The sequence below is a fragment of the Tauraco erythrolophus genome, chromosome 6 (genome assembly GCF_009769465.1).
Source record: "Tauraco erythrolophus isolate bTauEry1 chromosome 6, bTauEry1.pri, whole genome shotgun sequence".
NCBI classification, from domain to species: Eukaryota; Metazoa; Chordata; class Aves; order Musophagiformes; family Musophagidae; genus Tauraco; species Tauraco erythrolophus.
In genome coordinates, this window is record NC_141470.1 from 54,907,400 (window position 1) to 54,919,833 (window position 12,434).

General features: G+C 40.5%; 1 protein-coding gene across 5 annotated transcripts in view; it reads right to left on the reverse strand.

The window, feature by feature from the left end:
* CCDC88C (coiled-coil and HOOK domain protein 88C) overlaps positions 1–12,434 on the reverse strand; it is a 99,731-nt gene that overhangs the window by 21,117 nt on the left and 66,180 nt on the right. For all 5 annotated transcript variants that reach the window (XM_086614082.1, XM_086614081.1, XM_086614080.1 and 2 more), the window contains exons 14-19: positions 8,305–8,442; positions 5,782–6,852; positions 3,330–3,457; positions 2,282–2,423; positions 1,506–1,694; positions 975–1,136 (exon numbers count right to left, since the gene is read on the reverse strand). In XM_086614082.1, the coding sequence (XP_086470208.1) occupies positions 975–1,136; positions 1,506–1,694; positions 2,282–2,423; positions 3,330–3,457; positions 5,782–6,852; positions 8,305–8,442 (1,830 nt within the window). The remainder of the gene's footprint in view (positions 1–974; positions 1,137–1,505; positions 1,695–2,281; positions 2,424–3,329; positions 3,458–5,781; positions 6,853–8,304; positions 8,443–12,434) is intronic.

Consider the following 12,434-nt stretch of genomic DNA (forward strand, 5'->3'; position numbering starts at 1 on the left):
TCTTTATAGAGTTAATCAAGAATGCATCCATTGCTTGGTAGACCTAAGGCCTCTGTGGACAATTTGGCATCATTCTGGTATTATTGTTCATAGCATGCACCATATAAAGCCATGGTATCAGTGGTCTGAAAAGTATCAGGATAACCTCCAAACCGAAAAAACACTAGTAGAAGCTCTTGAGCCTGAAGACCAAGATGAGCTGGAATATTCACAACTCAACTGCATCTCTGACAATCACATATAAAGCCAAAGCAATCCCATGTTTACACGCAAGTAATGAAAACAAATTCATCCAAACTCAACAAAATTAACTGCACCACTGTGTTGGGGGCAGCACTCCTAACAAGTCTTATTTCAGTAGATAGATACTGTATTGATTCTATATGTCACATATACTTCAATTACAGCTGAGAAATAAGTAAAGAGAACAAAAAATACCTGTGAAAATGTGAGAGGAAAAGCTTAAAAAGCGACATTCACATTAAAAATGTGTAAGTAACGTTTAAGAGTACTTGTTTTCCACTGGCAACTTTGACATTTTGTCAGAAATTAAGAAAATTGTGATTGAAACTCATTGCTACAATGCCTTTTGGGAGCTGACTCATGTCCTCTTCCCATTTCTTCCAAGCTCTTTCACAGGCATTGTCTTAACAGGAAGAAAGAGCAAAGATCTTTTATTCCAGAAGTGCAGCTTCTGGAACAACACATCTGGATTTTGCTGCATTGATTTTAAAAATTTCCCTCTAAATAACTACAATCTTAACGAAGACAGCTACCAGACATCAGCTGCAGAGCCAATCTCCTTCCTAGCTTAGAGAAATTCATATCTCAAACTAAGCTCCATCTTATGGGTCTCATCTTTACATGACTACATTGGCCTATCAATACAAACATTTTCTTATCAGCTGCCATTTTCTCCACAGTACTATAATCAAATCCAGTCTCCTGGCACAGAGATGCAAGGTTGTCCTGACCTGGAGTTTGGCTGTCTGTGTCTGCAGAGTAGTGTTGTGCTCCTGAAGAAAGACATTTTGCTTCTGTAGTGTCAGGATCTGATTGTTGAAGGAGACATTCTGTGTTTCCAAAAGCTTCAGCTGCTCTTTAAGCAGCTGCTTCTCAGTATGCAGGGCCGCATTCTGAAAGAGAGATGGCATTGAAGGGGTGATAGGAAGAAATGAAACAGCTGTCCTGATCATTTGGAGTCCTATCAAAGATGAAAACCAATTAGTGATGATCATTCTGCAACAAGTGTGCAAAAGCAAACTCTTCTCAGCATTAAACGAAGGTAAGAACGACATTATACACAGGATTAGTCCCTACAATTATGTTCTACAAGACATATATAAGCATCAAAATCCTATGCAGTCCTAAGAGATACTCAAGGATTTTGGCAGACGTGCTCCAGAAAACCCACCAGAACCCTATATGCTCAAACTTCCAGTTCCCAGCAACCCACTCATCATCGCAAGGGAAGTCAGAGAGAGAGGAAGTGGGAGAAGGCTTACATTCCTTTCCAGTTCAATTGCCCTGTCCTTCAGTTTCAGCAGCTCCATAGTAGCTTCTCGGTGTCCTGTTTCTAATTTCTCATTCATCTGGTGGTTGGGAATGAGTTTCTCAGCAGAATACCTCAGTGACTTCTGAGCATACTGCCCATCCTGGTGAGTCTGCTTAAGTGCATCAAAGTCTTTCTTTACCTGCAAAGTCAACAAGGAACAACCTTCAACACTGATTTAACAGTGTGATTTTATATCAATAATGATGGGATATGCAGTTTCTTTCTTGCACTGTAGGGACTTTAGGGGATTCAAGAACCACTACCCTGACTTCACAGATGGGGAAGCTGCGATGCAGACAGATAGAAGAATCCATGTCTCTGCCTCCAGTCAGGTGCCCTTTGACTCAAGCTCACTGTCACCTAACTGACAGGCTGATTCTTAGAGATGTTTCAACTACAGCTTTCCTCAGCCTATGCTTTCGTTAAACAAGGTAGAAAAGCAACACCATGGCAATGAGAAAAAAACACGAGAAGAGAGATCTGCGAATAGTCATTATGTAAAAAACACTCCTGTCATACCTCCAGGCCAACAATTTTTTGCTGAAATAGGTGCCATTATATAGAAAGGGACAAGAGAAAGCAGTCCAGTCAAAAAATGTTTTTGGGAAGTGCATGCAGGGGTGAAGCAGAGATAACTTGGTCTTGCTGGGTTAAGAAAAACCTCACACACATGTGAATGTGCAAAACAACATCATGAACAATTAAAATTCAGTTAAACCCTCTTACCTTATTTAGATCATTCTGTAACTGCTGGTTCAAGTTCAGAGAGTCTTTCACTTGAGCTTCCAGCATTGCGATCTTTTCCTCTTTCACAGCTAGTGTTGTTTTTAGTGCTGATTCAGTTTTGCTCTCCAGAATCTTGTATTTTCTGAAAGACATGAGAATAGCTTTCCAATGTCTGCAACTAGGACATGAGCCACCATCTCTGTAGGAGACTTCACTTTCACCCATTCTGAATCTCACTACGTTACATCATACACGTCTGCTTCTTCAGGAAAATGATTTCCTCTACCACCACAAATTGCTACTGATATATTATAGCTGGGAAACTTGCTTTTGGAAAATCAAATCAATTTTAATAGAAGTAACGCCAGCATGGTTCTACAAAAATATCTAAGAGCTATATAACTTAAAAGTAAATTATTTTTTCTTTTTTCCTCCTAATTATGCTACAGAGATTTCTTCTCATGGCTCTTTTGTACATTCTTGATGAAAAAAATCTGCAATAGATTCTAAAGACTCCTACAAGATGGATATGTTTCTCTAATTAAGTGTTACCAAGAGGTCTATATACACATGGGTTGTTGGGGTTTCTTTGTTAATTACTATAGGACTTTCAAAGGAATTTCTTTCACTCAGGAATTTCTTAGGCAGCATCTACATTTATATTAACTGGTGGTTGGATCACCAATTACATGTAGTAATGACAGACACTGTTTAATAGACACTATTCTTACTTGTAAAGAGAATATATGGAGGAACATACACACTGAAATAGGTACTCAGCTACTCTACTGGGGAGTAGGGAGGGGCTGTAGTAATCCTGGCTAGCGTGGAGAATATGGCATTTCTTCCTTCCATATAAGAAAAAGTTTTGCAAAGCTTGCAGTATACTGCCATGCTTGCTACAGAAAAATATGTTTTATGTCCGAAATAGATACGGGTAATTGGAGTGAGACAGACAAGAACCAAAAAGAAAGCCAAAGGGCTTGAGTTAGGCTGAGGAAGAGCCTGCAGAGTCAAAAGAATGACTAAGAGAGCTCAGTTTCCTTACGTGTCGTCATTGCCGTTGTCATCCTGTAGAAGCAGCTCTTTGTTCAATCCTATCTTCTCCAGTTCCTGGCTCAGTTTGTCCAGCTCACTAGACAACTGTTGACTTTTCAGCTTCTCCAAGACCAAATCCTGTAACAGCACTAATGCGATTAGTGGCTGTGCAAAGGGTGGTGACAATTACCCAGCACCATAGATTTAAAAAGTATTGAAAAAGTCATTGGATAGAATCCCAGTTCCAAGAAGGTCAGCTAAAATTCATCAGTGGCAGCTGAGTGCAGAATTAAAATGATTGGTTTTACTTATAGTTTACTTGGAATAAATTTGAAGAATGCTTCTTTTGGCCTTTGTCTCACTCACTGAAATGAATCATTTCAGTCAACACCGGCATCCTGCCCGCCTGCCAAAAGAGGGAATGTGTGCAGGCCAGGAGGCATTCCGCCCTTGTGCCACAGAAGGGATGTATGCAGGTCAGGCGACACCAGCAGAGAGAGTTCCCATCTCTCAGCTAGGACAAAAAGCCCTGCTGAAAAGCCCAGCCAACACTGGTACACACACAGAGGAGTGACTGGATTTCAGTATGAAAGTTTCCTGAGATAATATGGCTAAGATGTTACTACCAAGGGACTCGGTAATAGTGCATTTTCACTACTGACTCTGAGCTCCTGACATATGGTAAATTAATGTCAAAATTAAAAAAGCATAATTACATTGTCATGTAAGAGAGAGGACAGCTCTGGAGACTACAGGGCTTGGTCACTTACTCTGGTATCTACTGACCCATTCTGGTTTCATTTAGGTTTCTTTGGAAGAAATTTAAGCAGAACCAGACAAGAAAGTTGTACGACAAGGAGATCTGACAGAGTTGTACCAGAAGGTATATTGGAACAACGCTTTGCTGTTACGCCAGTAAAGTGGTCTGTGTGGTAGCGGCCTGAGAAAACACAATGCCAGCCTGCATGTTTAAAAAGGACAAATCATTTTTGGTGCACAGCCGAGTTCAAAGATTCCTTCCATTCAAAATTCTCTGAAATGCAAATGTACCACAGAGAACTACATTGCTCACGTTTCTTCTCACAAGTTTTCTTAAACAAGGCACAAGGAAAGAACAAAGTTACTGAAGCACTTCAAGTAAGAAAAAAAAATTGTCCTCGATATCAAACAGAAGCAAGAATAAAATTTTGAAAAAATATTTTGTTGAACATAAACTGCAGGAATTCAATAGTGCTCTTATATCACAAATTTAGCCACATATGCATTCGCATGGAAAGGGAAAAAACCGTAAGGTTAAGGTCAGTGCCAGTCCATGGTCTATAGACAGGTCCCTTCAACATCCACAAACTCTTTCTGCAGAATCTATAGAAAGTAACTAAAAAAAAGAAGATACACTTCTATATGTGTCTGCATCACTGGAAATTTGCAGAAGTCTGAGAAGGGAAAGACTAAAAAGGAGCCTTCTCAGAAATAATATTATTTTATTTATTTTTAAGACAAGTTGGATAGAAACACTACTTGGGACAGTTTCAAATGTTTCTGATCATTTTTTTTCCTCCACAAAAATCACACTAAAGCTTCAAAAACCAAAATAACACTGAATTTTCAAGCAATGCTTACTGCATTAGTCTTGCTAAACTTAGTTATTTCACCAAGCTATCGCAGCATTGACCCTTTTCCTTTGAATGCTCTTTCACAGGAAATCCTTTTTCCGGCAGGACAACAGCAGCTGGGGCAGGCAATGAGAGCAAGTTGTAACAACCTGAATCTGCTCATAGGCCACTTATAAAAGTATCAGGTTCTGGCACACACATCATTAGTTTGCCAATGTGCTAATTGTGTATTTTTAAAAGATCACTACTAGGAAAAGTGCCATCACTGCATTCTGCAGTTGAGTCTGCTGTTTAACAGAGCTGCTTAGCACGCTCTCGCTCTGCACGGTAAATTTTGGGGAAAAATGCTGTAGGCAGTTGTAAAGCAAAAAACTTGCCGTAGTTGTTTTTGAAAGCATTAGGTTGGTCACCTGGGATGGTTCCTGTCTTAGCTAAGATTATTTTAGAACACGGATGTTAATCTGTCCTTAACAAATGCTCTAATTTCTAGGCTTAAGAGTCCATCTCCCCTGCCGGACCTCTCATGTTAGCAAACGATTTTGTGGTCACAGGGTTAGAGAAAGTATCAAAGCCTTTGGTTTACAGCTACTATGTGAGAGCTGTGTTAAAACCCTATTCTGCATGAAGAAAGATGTCATTTGAAAATGTTTTGTTTGTGGACACAAAGTGGTACATGGCAGTTTTTAGCAGGTTCCACTTTCCGAGGTAACACTATCCAGTGATGCCTGGTAAGGCGGTGAAGATCTCCTAGCTCATGTATTGAACAGTCATGGGATAGATGTTTCCCTTCACTACTTCACAGAGGAGAAACAAAAAACAGTATCGTACCGAAAACAGTATTTTGCTTACCTCTCTCAATGTAGCTAGTGTTCTTTTATCAATTGTAACTTGCTTTATGAGATCTTTATTGTCCTTTTCAAATTCTTTCAGCTTAGTGGATGAATCTCTGAATCGAGCAATTTCCTTTTCTAGTGTCTTGTTTTCTTTCTCGGCAACTGCCAACTTTACTGTACTATCATCCAAAATAGCATCTTTCAGCTCCACTTGCTGCCAAAGACGTTTTGTTTCCTTCTCTAGCATTTTTTTGTCTTTCTCAAGCTGTGACATTTCTTGTTCCAGGGCTTTGTTCTCCTTTTCTAACCTCTCTAGCCGTTTGGTAGAAATCTTTAGCTCCTCAAGGTTTCTCTGGAGGACTTGATTTTCATTCTCCAATCCCTGTACTTCTTTTTCTAGCTCCTGGATCTTTTTGCTGCTGTTTTCCAAGATTTGCTGAAGTCTCTGATTTTCAGAGTTGACACTCTGATAGCTTAACTCCAACCTCTCTGATTTCTTGCTCATTGCCTTTAACATTTCCACATTCTTCCTTAAGTCCTCTTTCTCCCTCTCCAAATCTTTATTTTCTGCTTCTATTTGTGCCATTTTTGTGCTAGTAAATCTCATGGTCTCCACCACTCTCCTAAGCTCCAGATTTTCTTCATCCAATTGCTTATTGTCCCTTTCCAGGTCCCCTAGTCGGATGGAAATATTCTGCAATGTGTCCAGGGATTTTCTCAGCTTCCTATTTTCCACTTCCAGATCCCCATTCTCCTGCTCAAGAACTTCAACTTTTTCCGTCACTATTTTCATCGCTGCTGCCTTCTTTGTGAGCTGTTCATTCTCTCTCTCTAGCCGATGGAGTTCTTTTTCCATTTCTTCCACTCTTTCCACTTTTTCTTTAACCTGGTCAAAATCCTTTTGTAATTGTTTCTTCTCAAATTCCAGCTTGCTCAGTTTGCTACTAGTCTCTGTAACCGTTTCATGGAGGATCTTGTTCTCTTTTTCAATATCTTTTACTCTTGCCTCGCTGCTCACTTGAGATCTTTGTCTGAGGGATAAGACCACTTGACTAAGGTGATCATTTTCTTGTTTAAGGTCCTTTATCTACACGAACAATAAAAAAAAAAAATCAGGTAAATGTTACTCATCTACCTTTCAATGTGCAGTCCTTACAATTAGTCCTGAAGCAGACAGGACAAAACTATGTCCATTTAATCCAAGACAAATTCCTCAATAGTTTTGACTAAAACCCACAACACAAACATATAAAAAAAAAAAGTTACCTCTGGTAACACAGGATTCTAACAAATTAAAAATAGTGCTATATTCCTCCTACCAGCTAAGAGGGTCGAGGCACAGGGAGACAGTGAACAAGTGACCTTCAGAGAACACTGCGGAGAGGATGCTTTCTTAAGAATCATTCCTAATAAGAGGTATCTTTCTGTTTAGGTTTACATTCGCATCTTTGGGATCTGAAGATACAAGTTATCTCTTGTTATGGTGTCAGAAACCATAACACATTTGAAAATTTATAACAGTTATAAATCTCAAGATTAGGACAGAATATAAGATAAGGACACAATTTCTGTAAAAACAGTACACTTACTCTACTGGACAAATTTCAGCTGAAGCAATTGTGATTCAGATGGCAATTTGCATTTGATTTTTATCTAGACAACATCCACAGAAATCAAGAAGGATTTATACCTGAAAAAAATCAGAATCTGCCCTTTTCTGATGATTGAGGATACCTCTGTTTTTACATCCTGCCCTACCTGTGAAGCATTCATTAATTCTTACCACAAAGAGTCTGAATGTGTTCTAACTGAAATGTAGGACTTTGGTGGTAAAGTGCAGTTTCCCAGGTAGAAGTTTGGGTAAGAATCCTTCAAGATGAAAAGCACTACACAAATAGGACATTTTGTTGTTAATCTTCACAAATCTTGCAATAAATTTTAATATGTGTTGAAAATACACAGACCAGTCTCCAACAATTTGTGTATTTTCTTCACTAGTCTAATTAATACAGATGATATCTTGCACAAACCCATGATAGGACAGTTTCAAGGCATTGTACATGAACTGCAGCACAGTAGTAAAAGCTGAAGGGCATTTAAAATATCAATCCAGAAGACATAAATGCCTTCTCAGCATCTTTTTAAAACAGAGCAAAAAGGTTGAGTGTCTAAAAACACCCAAACCACCCAATCAGGACACACAGCTGGCAGACCACTCTTCTGCAATAAAATGGGGTTTTTATTTGTACATTCTAAATCCAGTTGGTATCCCATTCAGTAAGATCCAGTGCTTTTTACCCCAAAGAGGGAAGGTCTGTCCTTACAACAGCCTGAAAATCCCTCTATGGTTATAGAAGCAGTGGCTACCAAAACATGTTGGGCTTTTTTGCTCAAAGAAACCTTTTACCCACATTTGAAGAAGTTCAACATGCTCTTAAATAGATCTCAAATTGCACTATCTCCCTGAGAGAACCAGATGCTCTAAATGGCATCAGTAAGTTACCGTTACTGAGCATACACTTCTATATTACGTTTGCACCTGTCTGTCTTTGTCAGCTTTTAGAGTCTCCATGACAACCTGTAGCTGTTCCTTATCTTTTATCAGTTCCTCGCTCAAGGTCTCCAGATCTTGATTACTTTGCTTCTCTTTTTCAATTTGATTTTGCAGCTTCTCAATCTGCGTGGAGAGAACACACCAAAACACATCAGCCACAGCTTGACACAATGACCGTCTGCACTTTAAGTTACTTTGAAGACCAGAGGGGAATGAGATGGGGAATATGGCTGAAAGATGTAATCCTTCCCTTCTGCAGCTTGCCAGTCTCAGAGAGGGAAATGGACGGTTTTGTTTTTCTCACATGCGAGAAATCTCCTTCATGCCTATTAAGATTAGAGCATATAAGGCAAAATATTAAGAAATGCTTCACCTGCCTGAATGCCCTGTTGTCACTGATTAAGCTCTGATGCCCACCTTGCTGAGGGACGTCCCTCTTCCTAGCCTCTCCATCACTGACTGCCTTAATCTACCAGTGAATGCAGAAAAAGTTATTAAGATAATTCAGTGAGCAACAGAGAACAGAAAAATATTAAAAAAAAACATCAGGAACAGGGGAAAAGCACTGGAGTTTCCAAGCTTACATTCCCTCTCCCTGTGCTCTGTTGGCCCTGTTTTCCCCAGCAGGTGACAATACTGGATTTGAAATATTTGTGAATAAGGTCTCAGTCCTGGGGGGATGATGAATAATGTCGTCTTACTCCCTCCTTTTGAAACCCGTATTCATAATGCACTAAGCAGAGAAAAGCAGTAGCTTTTCAGTATTTAGAAGCAAGAGGTTCAGAGAACTAGGCTCCCCAAGTCAGGAAGTATTCCTTTTTATGCTTGTAAAGTACTGTGAGCACCTACAGCTCTGCACAAGTATCAGCTCATTTTTTTTGTGTTGGTATTATGAACTTTGCAAACAGTGAAAATGTCAATGAAAAAGGTATTAACAATAATTCTTACAAGTGGGAAATAGCTGCAGGCTGGGCTCTGCCTATGTCAACATGTGCCTCATTACAGGAAGTGTTTAAACAAGCAGGGACTGCTCAGATTGGAGATAAGAAGGGCTTAACAGTTAGAAATGTAACCACATTAAGGCTCATTGGTCTCAAAGCAGCTGTTCAGAGAAAGCTGGAACATAAAATCAGTAGCTCAGCAATAGTTGGTCTTCATTAGCACCCCCGGAAAACGAGAGAAAAGTGAGAAACTACTGTTACAGCCTGTTTCAGTCCAAGAAGTTAGGAATGCAGAGGAAACAGACAGGTACTTGGACTGCTGCTACTCAACTGTGCCCAAAAGGAGGGTTTTCTATCATTAGCTCCTCTGAAAACCTTGCAAGAAAGGAAAAAATATGTACATGATTTTTCCTTCTTATCATCTCCTTTTGTACTACCTGAATAATCCTGTTCCAGCTACATGAAACTTCCGAGCACTAGATCAGTAGAGAGCCAAGCATATTGGGACAATTTTTGAAAGTCTCAGACAGTGGATGATATCTGAATCCAGTTAAACGACCTTAGGGAGGCAATATTTTACTAGGAGTATCTCAGGAAAAAGACATAGGCATATAACATTTGAGAAAAAAATATTCTTTATCTCTTGTCCTCTTATTATATGTGCTTGTCTTTAACAGCCCTTAAGACCTGTTGCCCCCTCCTCTGCTTACTGTACAAACCATTCTGCAATGAATGAGAGACTTCCCTATTATCCCCCTTTTCCCTAGCACAGGCCCTTGTGGACACGCATACCATACCCTCTAATTAAGGGGATACATGTGCGAGAGAAATAAAAAAGCATGTTAGAAGAGAAGATTTAAAAAATTTTTCTAACATCACAAAACTAGTGGCCTTCTATGATGGAGTGATTACATCAGTGGACAAGGGAAGAGCTACGGATGTCATTTATTTGGATTTCTGTGAGGCCTTTGACATAGTCCTCCACAGAATCCTTCTCTCTAAATTGGAGAGATACAGATTTGACGGATGGACTGTTCAGTGGATGAGGAATTGGTTGGATGGTCGTATCCAGAGGGTAGTGGTCAACAGCTCAATGTCCAGATGGAGATCAGTGATGAGTGGTGTCCCTCAGGGGCCTGTATTGGGACCAGTACTGTTTAGTATCTTCAGCAATGACAGACAGTGGGGTCTAGTACACCCTCAGCAAATTTGCAGATGATACTAAGCTGAGTGGTGCAGTCAACACTCTGGAGGGAAGGGATGCCATCCAGAGGGACCTGGACAAGCTCGAGAAGTGGGCCTATGTGAACCTCATGAGGTTCAACAAGGCCAAGTGCAAGGTCCTGTACCTGGGTTGGGGCAGCTCCCAGTATCAACAGAGGCTGGGGGGTGAAGGGATTGAGAGCAGCCCTGAGGAAAAGGACTTGGAGGTACTGGTAGACGAAAAGCTGAACATGAGCCAGCAATGTGTGCTCAGAGCGCAGAAAGCCAATCATATCCTGGGCTGCATCAAAAGAAGCATGGCCAGCAGGTCGAGGGAGGGGATTCTATCCCTCTACTCTGCTCTCATGAGACCCCACTTGCAGTACTGCATCCAGCTCTGGAGTCCTCAGCACAGGACTGAGGACTTGTTGTCAACATGGACCTGTTGGAGCAGGTCCTGAGGAGGGTCACAAAAACAATCAGAGGGATGGAACACCTCTCCTACGAGGAAAGGTTGAGAAAGTTGGGGTTGTTCAACCTGGAGAAGAAAAGGCTCCAGGGAGACCTTATCGTAGCCTTTCAACACTTAAAGGGGGCTTGTAAGAATGACAGGGACAGACTTTTTAATATGGTCTGTTGTGACAGGGCAAGGGGTAATGGTTTTAAACTAAAAGAGGGTAGATTCAGACTAAATATAAGGAAGATTTTTTTTTTTTTTAACAATGAGTGTGGTGAAGCACTGGCACAGGTTGCCCAGAGAGGTGGTAAATGCCTCATCCCTGGAAACATTCAACGTCAGGCTGGACAGGGCTCTGAGCAACCTGATCTAGTTGAAGATGTCCCTGCTCATTGCAGGGGGTTGGATTAGACGACCTTTAAAAGTCCTTTCCAACCCAAACTATTTTATGATTCTATGAAGTCAAGACTATTTTACATATCATGTATCAGGTCTCTGTACACTGAGAGACAACTATATCTCACACAGACCATAGAATACTGTCTACTACTTCCCTGAATGGGAGGTGAAGTCCGTCAACAACTTGACTGGCCTGTGGTATTCAGTCAACAGCTCCCATCATATTCTGTGTTTCTTTGGTGAACAGTTCATGCATTTCAACTGTTCTTAATAGTAGTATTTTGAACTGCCATTTTTTTCTCCTTGGTCTGATGCATACAGTGTGCCCCTTTCACCTCGCAGGCATTCCTCACTACCGTTTTTTGTTTTATTTAACTACCAGACCTGGAGGTGAACCCACTATGTCAACACGTTCATCATCACCAAAAACATCAAACCAGTCTTGGAATCACAACTGTTTGCACCAATACAGTGCCATAACATGAGGTGCCCACAAGAATGTGCCCGGGGCAAAGCCAAAGGTTGACCACAGTTGTTCAAGTGACTCAAATTGCAAATACACCACAGGTATCTGCCGAGTGCTTTATATGCCTTGATCTCAATTTTTAAGTACGTAAATTAGAGCTGAAGTGAATTACTCATACAGAACAGGTCATAAATGGGAGTGTGGAAGGAGCAGTACAGTGAATTGAATTTTTGCAGTTTTCCTTCTTCATAGAAAGCCAAGAAGCAGAACTGGTCTCTCAACTTCACAAACGAATTTCTCCAGAAGATGGAGCAATCCAGTGATGGATACCTGTTCTCCTTGGCAGAGAAACTGGCACTCTGCTAGTTACAATGTGGTAATCCATGACCAGCATTTTGTATCCAGATTCTTTCTCCCCTTGTCCTTTAAAGCATTCAGTTAGCCCACAAGCAGGTCAGAGAAGACGGAAATCTTTTTATCAATGTCTCAGACACACAGCTTAAAGCAGTAATGGCAAAAGGAGAAATGAGCCTTACATTCTGGACAATTTAGCAAAGGCATAAATGTGGAAAAAACTGACATGGAAATTTTTTATACTCAGACTAGCAAGCAGCCTCTTTCCTTATTGGCACTTGGCTCAATCAATCAG